The 22,076-nt window shown below is 37.2% G+C and overlaps 1 protein-coding gene across 6 annotated transcripts in view; it reads left to right on the top strand.

Annotated features, from left to right (window-relative positions):
* The window catches only part of LOC138755364 (ubiquitin-conjugating enzyme E2 W), an 84,850-nt gene that overhangs the window by 22,970 nt on the left and 39,804 nt on the right, over positions 1-22,076 (top strand). For 4 of the 6 annotated variants that reach the window (XM_069921205.1, XM_069921200.1, XM_069921201.1 and 1 more), the window contains 2 exons: positions 10,463-10,565; positions 21,093-21,248. In XM_069921205.1, the coding sequence (XP_069777306.1) occupies positions 10,463-10,565; positions 21,093-21,248 (259 nt within the window). Of the gene's footprint in view, positions 1-10,462; positions 10,566-13,596; positions 13,655-21,092; positions 21,249-22,076 lie in introns of all 6 variants that reach the window. The other 2 variants (XM_069921204.1, XM_069921203.1) reach the window with 2 other exon arrangements.

The raw sequence follows: 22,076 nt of genomic DNA on the forward strand, positions 1-22,076 counted from the left end.
TCAGTTTGTGTGTGTCCAACGAGCAACAAATATCTCTCTGAAATCAACAAGAATCTTCCTGAGCAGTAACCATTTAACTTTAAGCACCTGAGCCTCGTGGAGATTCATAAATGTTGAATTCTGTGCACAGTATAAGAATTGCCTGATACTTGGATAAGTGAGAAGTGTATGAGATTGGACTGTGAAATAAAGAACTTTCCACATTACATACATGTGTGGGAGTTGTTAATAGTAATAAGTTAAAGTTTGATCCTGTTTTTTGTGTTTAAAGAAAAAAGCAGCTTTTGTTTAAGTAACCATTGTCTTGGTGAATTTCTATTGCTGCTGGGTTTTGGAGTCCTCTAGGCTAGTAACACATTGGAGTATAGATTGATTAGCCTATGTCGAACCCCCGCCTCCCGCCTTTTTCAGCCTCGTTTTATGCTATATCTGCCTTATAAGTTGATCTCTGTTTTCTGGCTGCATGAGGTGCCCCATTAATCGGCTTGTATGTCGACCCCCCCCCCATATATCGCGTGAATTGATCTGGTGGGCATTGGCTGGAGGTGATTGCTATCATGGTGGGTCCGTTGACACAATGCAGCACGTGACAAAAATATGAAGCGAGGTTTAAGTTGAAAGTGATAGAAATGGCCAAGAAAACCAACAACTGGGATGCTGCGAGAACATTTGGTGTGGATGAGAAGTTGGTGAGAGATTGAAGGAAGAAAGAAGAGACTTTAAGAAACATACCAAAAAAGGGTATGTTCTTTGAGAAAAGAAATCACTCGTTGGCCAGAGTTGGAAAATCGCATTGCAAAATGGATATGTGAACAGAGGCAAGATTGCTACATTGTCATCCAAAATAAAACACATTTTCACTGCAATGGGCCAAGTTGCACCCAGACCTCAGTGGTGATTTTGAGGCTACAGTCGGCTGGTGTAGTCGTTTCATGAACAGGAAAAATCTGATATTACGTCAAAAAAACAAAAATTGCACACAAAATACCAAGAGATCCGGCAGAAACGCCAGCTTGCATTGGCAAATATCGGAAATATGAATTTTGACATGATAGGCAATACAATAGTGGAATGGAAAGGTGTTAAAACTGTGCATACCAGAAGTACAGACCATGAAAGGACCAAATTTACTGTGGTGTTATCATACATGGCTAACAGGATAAAGTTAAGACCCATGGTAATCTTCAAATGCAAAATTAAACCAAAAATGAAATTCCCTTCAGGTATTTTTGTATATTTTCTCGAAAAAGGATGGATGGATGAAAATGGTGCAAAACTATGGATAGACAATGTGTGGAACAGGCAGTTTACGCAAAGAAAAGAGTTTGCTGGTCTGGGATATGTTTCACAGCCTCTTAACTGAGAATTCTAAAAGTAGATTAGCACTACATAATACTTAGAAGGCAGTTATTCTGGGTGGTTTGATGTCTGTATTGCAGCCTCTCGATATCTGCTTGAACAAGCCATTCAAAGACTACATGCGCGAAGAATGGAATACATGGATGTTGAGTGCAGAAAAGTAATTTACAAAAGGGAAGGCAATGTGTGCTGCATTACTTGATATGCTCTGTATGGGGAAAAAGTTAAAGTTGAGACTGTGATAAAATCGTTTAAAAAGTGCAGTATCTCATGCAATTGATGACACAGAAAATGATTTATTGTGGGACACTGACAACAAAGCTGAAATTGCCTCATCAGATACAGACTAGGACCCATATGATGACTGTTTAAACAATGAGAGCATGGATGTTCTTGCCTCCATTTTTGCTTCAGACGATGATAGGGAGAGTGATTTTGAAGGGTTCTAAATGTGCTGTTGTTTCCGGACAATGATAGCGATTTTTAAGGGTGCTAATTGTATTGTTGTTTTCAATAAAAATCTCAATGAAAATTTTCTTTCTTTTTCAATCTTTTTTATTATTATTATAATTTATAAACGCATACAGTTCAAAGAGATATAAAAAATACATAGTAAGTAATGAATTAATACAGAGATATTAAACAATAATATTACAGAATAAAAATATATCATAAAAAAAATTTTTAGATCAGTTTAGGGTGTGAACTATCTCTAAAAAAAAGATATAATTAATAACAATATATGAAAAAAGAGAAAAAAAAACCCAAAAAAGAAGAAAAAACAAATCGGAATTTAAAAAAAACTTTAAAAAAAACCTACAGATATAGCTAAACCACGCCGATCACTCCGATCTCATCTTACAGCCCAATTATCATACATAATCATAGAAAGAAAACAGAGCCAGATCAACTCACCACAAATGAAAATATTGAATAAATGGTCGCCAGGTTAACTCAAACTTAGAAGGGGATTCATAGACAGAGTTTCTAATTTTCTCTAAATTTAAACATAGTATAGTTTGGGTAAACCATTGGAAAACAGTGGGAGGATTAACCTCTTTCCAATTCAATAGTATAGATCTTCTAGCCATTAGTGTAAGAAAAGCAATCATACGATCCGCAGGAAGAGATAAATAAGTCAAAAAATCTCAATGAAAATTTGTTGCATTTGTTTTTTTTTGGTTTTTCAAGGGTCAACTTATACACCGAATCGGTTTTTCAAAGGTCGACTTGTACGCCAGATCAGCATGGATTTGATTTCGAGCTGAATTTAAGGTCTCAAAAGTATATCTGGGATATAAGTTGACCCCCATTTTTTTTTCCAGAGATTTTTTTGTGTTTCACAACTCAACTTGTATGCCGAAATATACGTTACTTTACCATACAACTTACCTCTGCATGAATATGCCATCAGCCTTTCATAAGTTCACATCTTTCCCAAACTCTGTTGCTAGAAAGAAGGAATGACAGCTCTTCACAGTTCACACACTATGTTTGCAGCTAGATTGTTGTTTGTCTTGGAGCTTTCATCAGTGATTATAACAATTTTTATTACCCACTAAGCTTGCAGAATGTTGCAAATCATTTCCAAAAATCTCTCTGTCAAATCCTGCATGTTTTTGCTCAATAAGCCGTAGTAAAATAGATTACCAGTTGGTCCATTCACTTTATTCAACACACGCTCAGTGGTGTGAAAAAAGAAAGTAAACAGACACTGTGATTGTAGTTAATACATAAAAGTGCTGGAGAAACTCAGAGAGTCCTGCAGTGCCCATAGGAGGCAGAGAAATATAACCAACATTTCAGTCCTGAGCCTTTCACCAGGATATAACAACAAAGCAGGCAGGGGCCTGATTTAAAAAGGTAGGGGGAGGAGGGAAGAGCACTTGTCAATAGCCAAGGTGGACGTGGATGGGAGAACAGGAAAGAAAAGCTGAGAATTAATTAGGGGAAGGGAGTAGCTCTGTAAATGTAGAGCTGGAGGAAAAAACACACAAGGATAGGGAAAGAGTGAGATGTTGGGGGGATGGGGGGGAGTGGTGGTAACCCAAACCGTAGAAGTCGATGTTATTGCCATCTGGTTACAGGATCTCAGACAGAATATGATATGTTTTTCCTCCAATTTGCAGATGATGTGGCAGTGCATGAGACCACGTCCTTTGACTCATCTCACTTTTTCCAAGTCAAAGGGGTAGCCACGTGTCCCGCTATTCGTCATCCCTTCCCACCAATCGCTCCCTTGATACCAACCCGTGACTGCAGGAAATTCTGCATGTGCACCCACACCGGCTCCCTCATCATTATTTAAGGCCCCAAACAGCTCTTCCAAGTGAAGCAACACTTCACTTGAGAATCTGCAAGGCACTTCTACTGCTTTTGGTACTCCCATTGTGATCTCCTCTGTATTGGAGAGACTGAGAGATTGCTTTCTTGAGATCCTTCCCTCTGTCTTGTAATTACAGGGATGTCCTAGTGGAAACTCATTAGAGTCCCCCACCTCATTCACCCAAATATCTGATATTTTCCATATATCGTGTGAAAAGTTGACCCCCTTATTTTTGGCCCACTGAGCTCCCAGTTCCTTGACCACAGACCTTCACCTAGGCCCTGGCAGCCCTTCCATTTGAGCTCCTGGTGCCCTGACTGTGGACTCTTAGCTAGGCCCTAGTTGCCTGCCCATCTAAGCTCTTGATGTTCTGACCCCAGACCCACACCCCAACCAGCTTCCCATCTGAGCTCCTGATGCCCTGACCATGGACTCTCACCTTGGGCCTGGTCAGCAGCCTGTCCATTCGAGCATCCAATGCCTTGACCACGGATTCTCATCTTGACTCCAGCTACCTGCTCAACTGAGCTCCTGTTGCCCCGACTAAAGACGTTCTACCCACCCATGCGTGCTCCTGACGCCCAAAACACAGACTTACCACCCAGTATTGGCCACCCATCCACCTATCCAAGTTCCCAACACTCCATACACAGACTTACCATCTGGTCGAAGTCAACCGCCAATCCAAGCTCTCGACAGCTTGTATGATGCAGGTACTTACCATGGTCAAAAATAGTATGCATAGAATAGTCACAAATTTTACCCTAAAAATTAGTCCTCAAAATCCAACTATTACACGCGTACACAGTATCCTCCATAATGTTTGAGACAAAGACACTTTTTTCCTTTATTTTCCCCTGTTTTCCACAGTTTTAAATTTGTAATCAAACCATTCACATAAAATTAAAGTATACATTCTACAGTTTATTCATGATTATTTGTATACATTTTGGTTTGACCATGTAGTAATTACAGCACTTTTCATACATAGTTCCCTCATTTCAGGGCACCATAATGTTTGGGACATTTGGCTTCATAGGTGTTGGTGACTACTCAGGTATGTTTAATTGCTTAATTGGTGCAGGTAGAAGAGAGTAAGGCTTGCTTCTAAGCTTTTCATCAGCTTTGAAGTCTTCATTTGCTGTTTTTCAACCTGAGGATCAGAGTTGTACCAATGAAAGTCAAAGAAGCCATGTTGAGGCTGAAAAACAAGAATAGAACAGTAAGAAACATTGCCAAAACCTTAGGATTACCAAAATCAACAGTTTGGAACATTATTAAGAAGAAAGGGCGTTTTGGTGAGCTCAGGACTTGAAAACGGTTTGGTATTCCAAGGAAGACCTCCACTACTGATGAAAGAATTCTCATCATAATGAAGAAAAATCCCGAAATCTACGTCTGACAGATCAGAAATACTCTTCAAGAGGAAGGTGTGGATATGTCAATGACTACTGTCTGTAGAAGACTTCATGAGCAGAAATAGAGAAGCTACATTGTAAAGTTCAAACCATGGTAAAGGTGGTATGGTTTAGATCTTGGGCAGTTCCTTTACCCCTCCATACTTTTCTCTTGCCATCATGCTGACATAGGTTCATCTTGGTCTCATCTGTCCACAAGTCCTTTTTTCCAGAATTCTGCATGGTCTTTTAAATACTTCTTGGCACAGTATAATCTGGCCATCCTTTCTGTAGCTAACTAGTGGTTTGCACGTTGCAGTGTTGCTTCTACATTTCATTTAATGAAGTCTTCTGTGGACAGTAGTCATTGACATCCACTCTTGTCTCCTGAAGAGTGTTTCTGATCTGTTGTACATAAGTTTGGGGATTTGTTTTCATTATGATGAGATCTCTTGTCATCAGCAGTGGAGATCTTCCTTGGAATACCATTTCCTTTGTGATTACTGAGCTCACCAGCACGCTTTCTTAATGTTGTTCCAAATTACTAATTTTGATAATCTTAAAGTTTGTCTCTGACTGTTTATTCTTGTTTTTCAGCCTCCTAACAGCTTTTTTGACCTTCATTAGCATCAATTCTAGAAGTCATGTTGAAAAATGGCAACTACAGACTCCAAAGGTGCTTGAAAGCTTAGAAGCAAACTAGATCTCTTGTATCTGCACCAATGAAGCAATTAAATATACCCAAACCCCTGTGAAACCAAATATTTTGGTGCCTTGTAATGAGGGGATTATATATAAAAAGTGCTATAATTGTTACATGGTCGAACCAAAATATATACAAATAACCTTGAATAAAATCTGGAATGCATAAATCTGTTTGGTTGTATGTATTGCTGGCATAGTTCTATTTCAATATCCTTTCACATATGCTTCTCTTTATCCTCCTTGCAACTTGTACTTTTTTTTTAATGATTGTCAAGACATATGTATTATGGGTTATACATGTACTGTGCCATTATTCGCCTGGCAGCACAATCGCTTTGTATACAAGGAACATGAGCTACAAGTGTTGCGTGCGGGAAGCTGTTGCATTCATTATGTCCGCTATTTCAGGATTTCTTTTTTTTTAAAATTTTTTAAATTTTTCACACTATGAACCATATCAATCAAAATACACACAAACATTTCCCTCTTGATTATACACAGTGGCATTTTCTCCCCTTTTTTTCCCCCCTCCCTTCCCTCCCTCCTTCCCACCCCCCTCCAAACCCATTAAACGTTCAACATATACAATACAATAAACCAATTAAACAATGTCATCACACAATGAAAATAAACAAGAAAATTGTGTCATCTACTTTTACACACTGGGTCAGTTCATTTCGTCTTCTTCTCATTCTATCATTTTAGGGGATGGAGGTCCGCGGTAGGCCATCTCTGTTGTGTTCCATCTATGGTTCCCAAATTTGTTCAAATAATGTGACTTTATTTTTTAAATTATATGTTATTTTTTCCAATGGAATACATTTATTCATTTCTATGTACCATTGCTGTACTCTCAGGCTCTCTTCTGATTTCCAAGTTGACATTATATATTTTTTTGCTACAGCTAAGGCTATCATATTAAATCTTTTTTGCGCTTCATTCAGTTTGAGGGCTAATTCTTCACTTCTTATATTACTTAGAAGAAAGATCTCTGGATTTTTTGGTATGTTGCTTTTTGTGATTTTATTTATTACCTGATTTAGATCTTCCCAAAACTTTTTCACTTTCTCACATGCCGAAATTGCATGTACTGTTGTTCCCGTTCCTTCTTTCAGCGAAAACATCTATCTGATAATGTTGGATCCCATTTATTTAACTTTTGGGGCACGTAACCAATTATATTGTATCATGTGTAACCTCTTATTTATTATATTTTTCATAGTTCCAGAGCATAACTTCTCCCATATTTTATTTTTTATCTTTGTTTAAATCTTTTTCCCACTTTTGTTTGGGTTTATAGCTTATTTCATAATTTTCCTTCTCTTGCAGCTTGATGTACATGTTTGTTATAAATCCTTTTATTATCGTTGTTTCTGTAATCACATATTCAAAGCTGCTTCCTTTTGGTAATCTTAGTCTGCTTCCCAATTTGTCCTTTAAGTAGGTTTTCAGTTGGTGGTATGCAAACATTGAACCATGAGTTATACCATATTTGTACTTCATTTGTTCAAATGTTAATAAATTATTTCCCAAAAGACAATTTTCTATTCTTTTAATTCCTTTTCTCTCCCATTCTCTCAAGGAAAGGTTATCTTTTGTGAAAGGGATTAGTTGATTTTGCGTCAATAATAATTTTGGTAGTTGGTAATTTGTTTTTTTTTCCTTTCTACGTGAATCTTCCAAATGTTGAGCAGATGGTGCAGTACTGGTGAACTTCTATATTGCACCAGTTTTTCATCCCACTTATAAAGTATGTGTTCTGGTACCTTCTCCCCTATTTTATCTAGCTCTATCTTGGTACAATCTGGTTTTTCCCTTGTTTGATAAAAATCTTAATTGTGCTGTTCTATAATAATTTTTAAAGTTTGGTAGCTGCAAACCACCTTGTTTGTACCATTCTGTTAGTTTATCTGGTGCTATCCTTGGTTTCCCCCCCTTTCCATAAGAATTTCCTTATTATTTTCTTTAGCTCCTTGAAGAATTTCTCTGTTAGGTGAATTGGTAATGACTGAAATAGGTATTGTATCCTTGGGAAAATGTTCATTTTAATACAGTTTATCCTTCCTATCAGTGTTAGTGGTAAGTCTTTCCAATGCTCTAAGTCGTCTTGTAATTTTTTTATTAATGGATGATAATTTAGTTTATATAGATGGCCGAGATTTTTATTTAGTTGTATACCTAGGTATCGCATTGCTTGTGTTTGCCATCTAAATGGTGATTCTTTCTTAAACTTTGTGAAATCCACATTATTCATTGGCATCGCTTCACTTTTATTTGCGTTGATCTTGTACCTTGATATTTCTCCATATTCCTTCAATTTCTTATGTAGTTCTTTTATTTCTGGTTCTGTTAAGTATTCTATGATGTCATCTTCAAATAAACTGATTTTATATTCCTTCTCCTTTATTTTTAATCCCTTTTATTTTTTCTGTTCTTATCAGTTCTGCCAATGGTTCTATTGCTAAAGCGAACAGTGAGGGAGATAGTGGACATCCCTGCCTAGTTGACCTACTTAATTTAAATTGGTTTGACATATATATCCATTTACTGTCACCTTTGCCAATGGTCCCTTATATAATGCTTTAATCCAACTAATATATATTTTCTGGTAGGCTGAACCTCTGTAATACTTTGAATAAATAATTCCATTCTACCCTGTCAAAGGCTTTCACTGCATCTAAAGCAACAGCCACTGTTGGCGTCTTATTTCCTTGTACTGCATGGATTAAGTTAATGAACTTACAGACATTGTCCATTGTTTGTCTTTTCTTAATAAATCCAGTTTGATCTAGTTTTACTATTTTTGGTACACATTCGGCCAATGTGTTTGCTAATAGTTTTGCTATTATCTTATAATATGAATTAAGTAGAGATATTGGTCTATATGATGCTGGTGTTAGTGGATCGTTCCCCGTCTTTGGTATTACTGTAATTATTGCTGTTTTACATGAATCTGGCAAGTTATGTGTTTCTTCTATCTGGCGTTTTATTATTCGGTAGCTTTTTTAATATATCCTGTATTTCCTCTATTTCAAATGGTTTTATCAATTTGTTTTGCTCCTTTTCTTGCAATTTCGGTAGTTCAATTTTAGCTAAAAACTCATCTATTTTGTCTTCTTTCCCTTCGTTCTCAGTTCGGTATAATTGCTCGTAGAATTCCTTAAAGTTTTCATTGACCTCTGTTGGGTTATATGTAATTTGTTTGTCCTTTTTCCTTGATGCCAATACAGTTCTTTTAGCTTGTTCTGTTTTAAGTTGCCAGGCTAGTATTTTGTGCCTTTTCCACCTTATACGTTTGTAATGTTTTGTATTTTATTTTTTTGTCTGCCAATTCTCTTCTTTTTGTTGTATCTTCCCTTGTTGCTAGTTCTTTTTCTGTACTTACTATTTCCCTTTCCAACTGTTCTATTTCCCGATAATGAAGGTTTTCATTGCATCCCATAATATAAATTTGTCTTTCACTGATTCCGTATTTATTTCAAAGTACATTTTAATTTGTCATTCAATAAATTCTCTAAATTCCTGTCTTTTAAGTAGCATGGGGTTTAATTTCCATCTATATGTTCTTGGTGGGATGCCCTCCAGTTCTATTGCTAATAATAGGGATGAATATTCAGATAGCAATCTAGCTTTATATTCCGTTTTCCTAACTCTTCCTTGGATATGGGCTGACAACAGGAACAGGTCAATCCTTGAGTATGTTTTATGTCTACTCGAATAATATGAGTATTTCTTCTCCTTTGGGTGTTGCCTCCTCCATATATCCAAAAGTTGCATTTCCTACATTGATTTAACCATAAATTTGGCTACTTTGTTCTTTTTGCTAGTCTTTTATCCAGTTTTAATCACCTTTGGGTCCAAATTAAGGTTAAAATCCCCTCCTATCAATATATTCCCCTGCGTATCTACAATCTTTAAAAAAAATATCTTGTATAAACTTTTGATCCTCTTCATTAGGGGCATATATATTGACCAAATTCCAGAATTCTGAATATATCTGACGCTTTATCATTACATACCTCACTGCTGGATCTATTATTTCCTCCTCTATTTTGATTGGTACATTTTTATTGATTAATATAGCTACACCTCTGGCTTTTGAATTATATGATGCTGCCATTATGTGCCCTACCCAGTGTCTCCTTAATTTATTATGTTCCACTTCAGTTAAATGCGTTTCCTGCATGAATGCAATATCTTTTTTTCAGTAAATTTAATAGCTTTGTCCTTTTGATTTGGTTATGTATTCCATTAATATTTATCGTCATATAATTCCACATGGCCATCTCATACTCTGTTTACACCTCATTTCTGCTTCCTCACCACCACCATCCCCCTTTTCCCCATTTTTATCTCTCAATTTTCCCTTTTGAACTCAATGTATGACAACACTTCTAAAACATAAAATACTTCAACAACTCCCACATCTAAAATTCCCTTAACCCCAAGTCTCCCCCCCTCTCTGAGTTGCCCCTTGTCCCTTGCCGGGCAATCACAACTCCCTCTCCATTCGGATTGTAAACCCGCTCGCAAGCGTCAACTGATTTTGCAGTGCTTGCAACTTGTACTTGATGTTGCATGTGACTTAACTTTTTAAGTCAGTGGATAAAATTGTTAGTGGTGAGAATATACATGCTCTATACAGATCAAAACTTTTTTTCTGTGTTGCTTGCAGATGGATTGTAGATATGGAAGGCGCTCCAGGCACACTTTATGAAGGGGAGAAATTTCAGCTTCTCTTCAAGTTCAGCAGTCGTTACCCTTTTGATTCACCTCAGGTAATACTTGTGCACAGACCAATTCAGATGACTACAATTTTATTTCTGAGAACACATGTTGAACTGTGTACTGGGATATTGAAAACATTAATGATATAAATTTTCAGAGATTTTTTGTTGCAATTGCTATAAAAATAAATTCATAGATGTTGATACCAATAGATTAGTACTACACATTTTAGATCTCAGAGTAAAATCTAGTAATATGCATTACAGAACAGAATCTGAGTATTGAACATTGTTTCTGAATGCTTCAGAACTTGCAGCCTATTTTGAATTGCATCAGAGTTCATCCCAATTTCATGGTCAATGTTTATTCCTCAGTGAACAATCCTAGAGCATATAGTAAAACATGAAAGTCTGCTGATGCTGTGATTATAGTAAAAACTCAGAAATGTTAGAGGAACTCAGCAGGTCTTGCAGCGTTCATAGAGGTAAAGATTTAGAACCAAAGTTTAAGGCCTGAGCCCTTCTTCAAGGTATGGGTATAAAGCAGCCAGGCACATGAATTAAAAGGCTGGCGAGAGGGAAAGAAAGGGCAGGGGTAGGAGCACAGACCAACAGAAAAAAGGTATTAATTTGATGTAGATAGGAACTCAAGAGAGAGGAAAGGTGAGAATTGATTGGGGGGGTGGGGGGCTGGTTTCTGTGAATGCAGAGCTGCAGGAAAGGAGATAGAGTGGCAAGGAAAAAGAGAAAGGGGGAGAGAGCTAGAGGAAAGGGGTGGGGGTGGACCAGAGAAGTTGATGTCAATGGCATCCGGCTGGAAGATGCTATTTTAATTCTGTAGCGTATTATTTGGTCATTATCACTGTTTCTGGGAACTTGATGAATGCAAATTGGCTGATGTTACCTGAATAAGCATGCATCAAATTGTATTTCATTAGCTATATTGTAAAGCCTTTTTAAAATAATCAGACAGGGCATGATTAATGATCTAAAAATGCAATGTATCGATCTTTATTTGTCTTTTTGCTTTCAAAGAAAGAACAAACTGTGAAACCATCTTAGTTGTCCTTTTAAATACAAATGCTTTCTTATATATTATCTATTAAACTTGATTGCTATTTTAACATTATTAATATAACGAAAAATGCAATCCGCTTTCACCTTATTTTGAAAAACGCAAAATGGTGGAGGAACTCGGTGAGTCTGGCAGCATCCATTGATGACATCCACAAAACCCTACATCAGGATTAGCAAGAAAAGGGCAGATGCACAAATGAGAGAATAGGGGGACGGGGGAGGAGCAAAGGTAGGCATGTGATCATTGAATGCAGATGAGAATATGTAAAAATGTAAGCTTGGAGGTGACAGGAAGAAGAGGCAGACTGAGAAAGAAACACCCTGGTAGAAAGAAAGGGAAAAGGGTGGGAAGCTGGAGGAAGGAAAGTGACAGGCAGGTTGAGGGAATGAGAAAGAAGGAAAAGGAGGAAATGGGCAGGGAGATGAGGGAAAGCTGGGGGGGATGGGTGAGAAAACAAGGGCAGAGATTACTAGAAATTATAGGTTGATGTTGATACTCTCTGGAGTCTACCAAGACGAATATACGGTGCTGTCTCCAATGTGTGATAGGCCACTGTTACAAGCCCAAAGGACCCCAAAACCCAGCAGCAATGGATAGTCACCACGACAAATAGTTCCTTAAACAAAAGTTGTTTTTAATTATCTTTAAACATGAAAACAGAATCAAACTTTAACTTATCACTATTAACATAACTAACCTAACTTAATCCCCTTCTAATTCTAAGCGCACATGTATGTAATGTGTGTGTAAAATTAAGAAAGTTCTTCGATTCACAGTCCAGTCTCACTTCTCATTCTTCCAAATTCTCTGGTTGCAGGCAATTCTTATACTGTGCACAGAATTTAACATGTACAAGTTCACCAGGCTTTGGTGCTTGAAAGGTAAATGGTTACCGCTTAGGAAGGTTCTTGTAGATTTGCAGAGAGAGATGTGTGGTTCCAGGATTTCCACAACTGAGGTACCACCATTAGTCACCTCAATGTCTTGCTGATGGAACTTGCCCCATCAGGGTTGTCCAGATGATAACCTCTTTCTTTCAGGCTACTACAGAGTTCCCTTCTGCTCCACTTATTCCAAGAGAAACATCAAACAGATAGCACTTCCAGCCATCTGCTACTCTGAAACTTCTGTTTCAGTTCCACCAAGCTTCTGGCTTGTTACAGCTTTCTGTGTCACACACAGTCCAAGACTCCCTTCTGTCTCTCTCTCTCTCTGAGACTCAAACTGCCAGGCAGCATGTCCTTCTCTCTCTCACTTGCAAAACCCTTGACCTTCTCCAGCAAACAATGGGAGTTTGTCTTTTGGTCAATCTGTTGTTTTAAGTAAACAATAACCTCTCACTGACCTTTCTGTGAAGAGGTGTTAGGAGATGGCCTGTCTCTTGCTGTGGCTTTTAAAGACAATAGTCCATTTATTCTCTTCAATTAACAGCCACGTAAAATCTCCATAGCAATCTCCATAGTTTCTGTAAAGTCACTGAATATTAATTCTTCAGTATTTCAAATAATATCTGTTTTAAAGTGTGTGCATGTATGTGACCTACCTTTTCTATCACACCACAACCTGACAGTACAGTAGGTCATGAATAGGCATGTCAGTATGGAAATGGAAAGTAGAATTGAAGTGACTGGGCTCCAGGATAGCCTGGATGTTACAGTGGATGGAGCAAAGATACTCAGCGAAGTGATCTCCCACAATCTGCATCCAGTGGAGGAGCCCACATCAGGAGCACAGTGGGTGCATATACAATTTCATTTGCAGGTAAAGTTTTTTCTTACTTGGAAGGACTGTTGGTGGTGAGGGATATGGTGAAGGTGGAGGTACATTCACATGGATGCTGCCTGACCTGCTGAGTTTCTCCTGTTTTTGAGCATCTGTAGCCTCTCTTGTGAAACCCTAATTTGAAGTGGTTGAGAGATAAATTAGCAACTGAATTTAGCAACATAATCTGTTTCAAATGAGCTTTTTTTTTAGGAGTTATGATGCACTGTTCTTGTATTTCAGTGTCTAAATGGAATGGCAACAAAGAAAATGTTATATATTCCAACTGACATTGCACATAGTAAGCAATCTGATCAACATTTTCTAATGCCTTTATTTGTGGCTCAAAATACTTTTGAGTGGATGGCTAGTATTTGTGTGCAAAACAACGAGCAAGTTCTGAATTTTTTAAAATGTGTGTATTCCTAAAGGCTAGACAATCTGGTTTTATTTCTCTTGTTCTGAACCAATTTAAAAATGGTGAGGATCAGCCATTGTTGACTGATGTTTTGTATATTTTGTTGCAGTCTGCAAAAGGCTTACAGAACTTCAAATCTGTCTGTATAATATGTATTGCAATGATCTTTTGATCAAGGCACATCTTTCTCATGCAGGCTGATTGTGCCCTGTAGCTGGATTTCAGTGTCGAAATAGAAACTAGTTGCCTTAAAGAAGGGCAAAAGAAAGTTGGCCTGAATGAATAAACCAACTCCTAAATCAACTCGGATGTGTCAAAACAAAGACATTTTCTCTGGCACTTTAGCTTTGATAGGCATGGTCTCAAATAAAAGTAGATCTCTTATAAAACAGAAAAAAAGACTGATAGTAAAAACAATCTGGAAGTTGTGATTGTGCAGGGCTTTGATTGATGCAACATAAAGGTATTGAGTTATGAAATATATTTTGGGAATAAATGCTTTCTGCCAATGTTTACAAAATGGGAAACAACAAAAGTATGAACACAGATTGATGGTCATTATCAAAACCAAAAAGAATATATGTGTTTTTATTAAGGATCATTGATAAAGAAAAATATCTAAGTTATCATAGCATTTTCTGGATATGTTCCATCCCATTTCTGAAACATAGGCATAAACCTATGACACTGTAATTTTGTTAAACAATTGAGGGATGTAGTTAGGACATGGATTAGATATATTCCTACTAGAAAAAAATTAACATTCATTGTTGAAGCTCCCTGGATCATAAAAGACAAAGCTGGTAGGGAACATAAAAAAATGACTGTTAAAGCTTTTATAGATGTGTAAAAAGAATGAGATTAGTTAAGACAAAGGTGGGCCCATTACAGTCAGAAACCGGCGAATTGATCATGAGGAACAAGGACATGGCAAACCATTTGAATAACTACTTTAGTTTTATCTTCGCTCAGGAAAATATAAATAATCTTCAAGAAATAGTAGGGGACTGAGGATATAATGTGAGGGAAGGACTGAAGGAAGTAAATGTAAATTGGGAGGTTGCATAGGTAAATTGAGGGGATTAAAGGCAGATAAATCCCCAAGGCTGGATAGTCTGCATCCCAGAGTGCTTAAGGAGGTAGCCCAAGAAATAGTGGATGCATTAGTGATAATTTTTCAAAACTCTTTAGATTCTGGATTAGTTCCTGAGGATTGGAAGGTGGCTAATGTAACCCCAGTTTTTAAGAAGGGAGAGAAAGAAAATGGGAAACTATAGACCAGTTAGCCTGACATCAATAGTGGGGAAAATACTAGAGTCAGTTATTAAAGATGCGATTGCAGCACATTTAGAAAGTAGTGATATCATCAGACAGAGTCAGCATGGTTTTATGAAGGGAAAATCGTGACTGACGAATCTTACAGAATTTTTTTGAGGATGTAACTAGTAGAGTGGATAAGGGAGAACCAGTGGATGTGGTATATCTGGACTTTCAGAAGGCTTCTGATAAGGTCCTGCACAGGAGATTAGTGTACAAGCTTAAAGTACACGATATAGGAGGTATGGTTTGAGGTGGATAAAGAATTGGTTGAGAGACAGGAAGCAAAAAGTAGGAATAAACAGTTTCTTTTCAGAATGGCAGGCAGTGACTAGTGGGGAAACTACAAGGCTCAATGCTAGGACCCCAGTTATTTACAATATATATCAATGACTTGGATGAGGGAATAGAAAGCAGCATTTTCAAGTTTGCAGATGACATGAAGCTGGGTGACAGTGTTAGCTATGTAGAGGATGCTAAGAGGATGTAGGGTAACTTGGACAAGTTAGGTGAGTGGGTCAATGCATGGCAGATGCTATATTGATGCAGATAAATGTGAGGTTATCTACTTTGGAGGCAAGAACAGGAGAGAAGATTATTACATAAATGGTGTCCAATTAGGAAAAGGAGAGATCCAACGAGACCTGGGTGTCGCTGTGTATCAGTCATTGAAAGTGGGCATGCAGGTATACCAGGCAGTGAGGAAAGTGAATGGTATGTTAGCATTCAAAGCAAGAGGATTCAGGAACAGAGAGGTTCTACTGCAGTTGGACAAGGCCTTGGTGAGACCACACCTGGAGTATTATGTATAGTTTTGGTCCCCTTATCTGAGGAAAGACATCCTTGCCATAGAAGGAGTGCAAAGAAGGTTCACTAGATTGATACCAGGGATGGCAAGACTTGCATATGAAGAAAGGCTGGATCGACTAGGCTTATACTCGCTGGAATTTAGAAGATTGGGCGGGGGGGGGGGGAAATCTTATAGAAACATATAAAATTCTTAAGGGATTGGACAGGCTAGATGCAGGAAGGTTATTCCCGTTGTTGGGGAAGACCAGAACCACGTATCATAGTTTAAGGATAAGGGGGAAGTCTTTTAGGACTGAGATGAGAAAAAAATTTATCTCAGAGTGGTGAATCTGTGGAATTATTTGCTACAGGAAGTAGTTCAAGCTGGTTCCTTATCTATATTTAAGAGGGAGTTAGATTTGGCCCTTGTGGCTAAGGGGATCAGTGGGTATGGGGAGAAAGCAGGTACTGAATAGATGATCAGCCATGATCAAACTGAATGGCAGTGTAGGCTTGAAGGGCCAAATGGCCTACTCCTGCACCTATTTTCTATGTTTATATGTTTAAATGAAATTGGACAAAGTTGTAAATGTCAGATTCAAATTCATTAGGGAATCAAGCTAAATATAAAGAGTAAGGATGCAGCTGAAAATGAAAAGAGGTGGCAAGGAAAATAAGTAATGGGAGATTAACTATAAACTTGACTTTTAATGAACACAGGAATAAGGGACCAGAAAGGATATGATTTTATGCTATGACATTAGATATGTATTTTAAATCTATATTGATGTACAAAGAGATCATTGCCAGTGTCATAATAACATTGGTGGACATTCCAAAAAATTAAGGAGCTTGTGGCGACACACATTTGTAGCGACGAACCGGCCATGCGCAGTCAGCGGGGCAGCCGTGGAACTATCTTCCGGTCCAGACCAGAAGGGCTTGTGCGCGCTTGCATCATTGCGACACAAGTGCTGGAACGCAGGGGCGGGACCAGAGACAGGCTTAAAGACTGTAGTGTGGAATTCAAAGAAAAGCAGTTGTGTTACTTGAGTTCTCAGCCTTTTTGCTGCGCTCGCGCATGACCCCCACTACAAGCTAAGTGAAGAATTGGCATCACTCAAAATTGGTCATGCATTCTAGGTTCAGTGTTGGCCCATTTCTCACTGTTTCTAAAATTTCAAAAGACTTCTCATCCAGAAATTTTAATTTATGCTATGGTGGGCCAAGTTATTAATGTATCAAAAAGATATAATTATCCCAACACCTGCAAACATGATTAGTTTACTTACAGTCCGATCAAAAGAGGGAAATGAGAGTGGAAATTAATGAGAACTTGGCCACAATCCTGCAATCTTCTTGTGGGGAAAGCTGAACATTGTATTATGTTGATAAGTATAAAAGTATTTAAATACTTTGCATTGACAAAGATTTATAAAAATGGATTTTGCATGTAGATTTAGTTTCAAGATTTTTTTTCATTTTTTTTGTGGTCTGACAATGAAGAATTTGAAATAAATGTTACTTTGGTAGTATCCTTTAATCCCAAGATCCATTTTTGCCCATGTTATATACGGAATAATAGTCCTTGTAGCATACAATATATTCTTATACTCCACTCCCTGCTCCACCTGAATCGCCTGGGATAATGGAATAGATTTATCATAAAATGAAGAGTCATTGATGAATGAATAATGACACCTAATGCTTCTAATAAAGTGTTATGCAGATAATTAAATGTTATGTTGACCCTTTTCTTGCCTATTTTCCCCACAGTATCCTTAAAGTATCCCTTTCAGTTTCAGCTTCAGAAAAAAAAAAGATAGAATATAGAACATTACAACACAGTACAGGCACTTGGGCCAGCAAAGTTGTGCCAACCTATATAAACCAACTCCACTACAATCAAATCCTTCCCTCTGTTACACCCATAACTCTCTATTTTTGTTTGGCATTATTTGCCTAGCAAAGGATTTTTTTTTAATGTCCCTATTGTACCAATCCGGCAATGCATTCCAGGCACTCACTAATCTGTGTAAAAGATAACAAAATACCTCTGACATCTCCCCTAAACTTTCCTTCACTCACCTCAAACAGATGTCCTCTGGTATTTGCTATTGTTAGTCAACCCAGTAAAAAGATGCTGCCTGTGCTATGTCCCTCATAATCTTGTATACCTCTATTAAGTCATATCTCATCCTTTGTTGCTGCAAAGAGAAAAGCCCTAGCTCTTATCAATTTTGCATTGTAAGATATGTTCTCCAGTTCAGACAACAACCCGATAAATCTCCTCTGCATTCTCTGAAAAGCATCTACACCCTTCCTGAATGATGTGACCAAAACTAAATGCAATACTCCCAAGCATGGTCTAACCAGAGTGTTACAGAGCTTCAACATTGTCCCATGACTTTTGAACTAGATATATTGTCACTTCTAGGTTCCCTGTAACATTTGACCTGAAAATATCAGTTTAGCTTGAAAATTTATTCCATTTTGTGTCATGAATTTTGTGTCTCAGAATGATGTTGAGATTGTCAACAACAATGATAATTCAACTTTTATAGCAGCTTTAAATGACTGGCCTGCTTATAATTCAAATCAAAATTCATATTCAAATTTATGCATGACATCACATACCCAACCCTGAGACTTTTTTGTGGGACAGGCAGAATTTCTAATTATTGGTAACTGTAAACTGTACTCAAAAAGAAAGAAACATAAACAACAGAAAAGAAATGCAAGCTTGCAAATATAGAAAATAAATATTCAGTCATAAATAATGAGCAAAGTGGGGGTCCTTAAATGAGTCCCTGACTGAATCTGTAGTTTAGGATTTTGAATTGGACAAGGAGTGTTGTTCAGGAATAGGGGTAGGAACTATTCCTGAACCTGGCGGTACGCGTACAGTGGCACCTGTACCTTTTTCCTTAGAGCAGCAGCTAAAACAGAGCATGCCATAGGTTGAGTGGAATATGGGAACATGATCAATAAAATATAATAATCTAGATTATGAAATATTGACCAAAGAAATGATGAGAGTTGGTTTTAAAGAACAAGGCCATCAATAATACAGTTGTTAATTTGGAGTAAAATAAATGGAAAGAATTTTCAATGATGATATACTGGCAGGATATGAAAATGAAAATTACAGAGATGAGAATTAAAATTGTCTCCTTGGACTTTCAAAACAAAGATGCAAATTTTAAATTGTGTTATTTTACTGGGAGCTACTATAGTTTATCAGCCACAGGGGAATGGATGATAGTATGAGATGGAGTTAATTTATGAGCTGAAGATATTGGATCGCTTCAGATACTGACAGTATAAAAGAGGTCAGCGATAAGTATATTGGAACAATTACAACTCTAGATAGCAAGGGTCCAGATGAAGGTTTCATCACTGGATGAGCTAAGCTAGGTGATATTATTCAGATGAAAGATGGAAGTATATTCTCTGCTAGGTTCATGATATTTCATCAGATAATGTGTAGGGATGTGATTGTGAAAACAGAATGCTGGAGAAACTCAGCAGGTCAAACAGTGTACTTTATAAAGCAAAGATAGATACATAACCAACCTTTTGGGCTTGAGCCCTTCATCAAGGTATGGAAAACGTAGGCAAATACAAAGGAATTTCCTTTCAAAAACCATTGCTCCAATGAAAGGAAGGAAGCCAGGGTTCCATTAAATATTATGTGTACTTTTTTATGTTTGAGGAAAATCTCTAAGAAGCCCTTTGTTAAATTGAAAGATGTTTGCTTGAATTTAATGTCAAAGATTAAACAGATGGATTGTAAATAGACAATAGGATGATAAATTGATGCTTTGCGTTTGATGGGATGGATGTAATGTCATCCAGTCATGTGATTATAGAATCTCTCTTTTTGAATTTATGAGTATTTGGGGACATGGAGGAATGATTTTTCATCAAATTTTGCCAGCTGAGCAGATGAATTAATGACACTATGAGTGAGGTGGCAAATACATTTCAGTGCAGTGAGTTGTAAGCAATTTTGATAGAAACAATAAATTTCAAAAATATAAATCGATGACGCAACCAATAAAGCTGTCAGAAATCAGTATGATCAGACATGATTTCTTCCATTTTGGATTTTAAAACAATGAAGCAATATACTTTGTAATAATGAACAGCTATTATTTGTTGAGGAAAAATGGGTTGGGGAGGATATGGAAAATCAAGATATATGCTATTGAAATGCCATTGAGAGATACAAAAATATTATCAGTATCCAAATGAAAAATTACTGAAGGAATAAAACACGATGATTAAAAGTTACACTACTTTTTGCTAAACTGCTGGTAAAAAGTACATCTGACATAAATTAACTTGGAAGGAGTGAATTTCAAATGCCCTCTTATATTTAATTCCAGCCCATGAAACCTGTGCCACCCAATTTAGTAACCCTGTAAATTTTTGGAGGGTGTGAGGATACTGGAGCACCTGGTGAAAACACACACAGGTTACAGGGAGATTGTGGCACTATAGTAGCATTATACTAACCACTACCCTAACCATTTCACCATTATCTCCCAAGTTTAACTAACCCAAAATATGGTTGTACTGTGAAATTTAGAAGTTTGAAGTGATTTGAAAGGATCTTGCCTGTTAGCCTGTGTTCCTCCTCCTTCTTCTTGTACCTTCAGCCCAAACTTTTCATTCAGGTGCCTGCAAGATTTTCGGTACCCCTTAAGATGGGCTCAGGCATGAAACATCAACCGCTTTTTAATTTCTCTGGAGGCTGCGTGATCTGCTGAGTTTCTCGAGCTCTTTTGTGTACTGCATGAGACCACAGAATCTGCAGATTTTCTGTTTTCTTTCATTTTCACATGAGTTTAGAATTCTTCCACAGACATCGCCATTTTTAGAATTTGAGGTTTTAGGAATGTAACACTGAATTCTAAGCCAGCATTATTTTTTTAAAATTCTGTTGACCAAAATATGAAGGGAAATAATTCACAAAAACAAAATCCTGAGTAACTGTGCAGTAATGTTTTCTTGGCTGTGCCTTTTACACTTTCTAACATGTAAGAAAATGTGCTTTTCAGTCACTATCAAGAGGTTTTATAACCGAGAGAGTGCATTTTCTATCGATCCCAAATCTGAAAACAAGTGCTGAAAAATATCTACTGAAGATTATTGTCAATTTGTGGATTGAAATATAATGTGTCGTGCTGAAATTATTTTCCTTTTTTAGGTTATGTTCACTGGTGAGAATATTCCAGTTCATCCTCACGTTTACAGCAATGGACACATCTGTCTATCCATTCTGACAGAAGACTGGTCGCCAGCTCTTTCTGTGCAGTCAGTTTGTCTTAGCATCATCAGTATGCTTTCCAGTTGCAAAGAAAAGGTAATTCTTGATGAGATGCAAAGCTATAACTGATCAAAACCTTTTTTGCCTTTGACCTGGCTGATTGCTTTAAATTGTGAAAAGAATAGATAAAAAGCTTTGCTGTGTCTAATATCTGCTTGCAGTAGAAAAATATATTGAAGATGTATTGCTCACATAGCCATCCATATTTATTCCACTGTTTTGTAATGAATTGTGCTTTTCTTTCTGCCTCCTTTTCTTGGTGATAATGGGAAAATGGTTTGATGTTGATGTCCACAAGGTTTGTGGATTTCCTTGTGGTTGTGAAGTTTTTGTAAATGCTTATTGGCAGGGTAAACAAGAAGTAGCTTGACACTTTATTAATAATGTAATGATTTTAAACATACAGGTAATTAAATTTTCTTTATGACTGTGGGAGCCAGGATACTTAGTTGAATTTGTAGATTAAAAAAAAAATCTATTTTATTAAAAGATTAGATGGATCCACAAGGAGGATGGAAAAAACGTAAATATCATAGTGGTGTTCTACAGGGATCAGTGCAAAGGCTTCTAGCTTGTGATCAATACAAGTGATTTGGATGAAAATGTAGGTGGGGGTGATTACTAAATTGGTAGATGATACAAAAATTGGTAGAGTTGCGGATAGTGAAGAAAATTATTAAACCAAGAAATTAACTAGTTGGCAAAATGGCAGGTGTAAATTGTTGTGATTTGGGAGGTCAAATGTAAATAAAAGGTGTATTTAAAATGTTTTGGGGTATTAATATAAATGCATTCAATAGTCTAGAAAATTTGCTAACCAAAATCATTAAAATTCTGAGTGTGCTGGATTTATCGACATTTACT

This window comes from Narcine bancroftii, chromosome 2 (assembly GCF_036971445.1).
Source record: "Narcine bancroftii isolate sNarBan1 chromosome 2, sNarBan1.hap1, whole genome shotgun sequence".
In the NCBI taxonomy this organism is placed as follows: Eukaryota; Metazoa; Chordata; class Chondrichthyes; order Torpediniformes; family Narcinidae; genus Narcine; species Narcine bancroftii.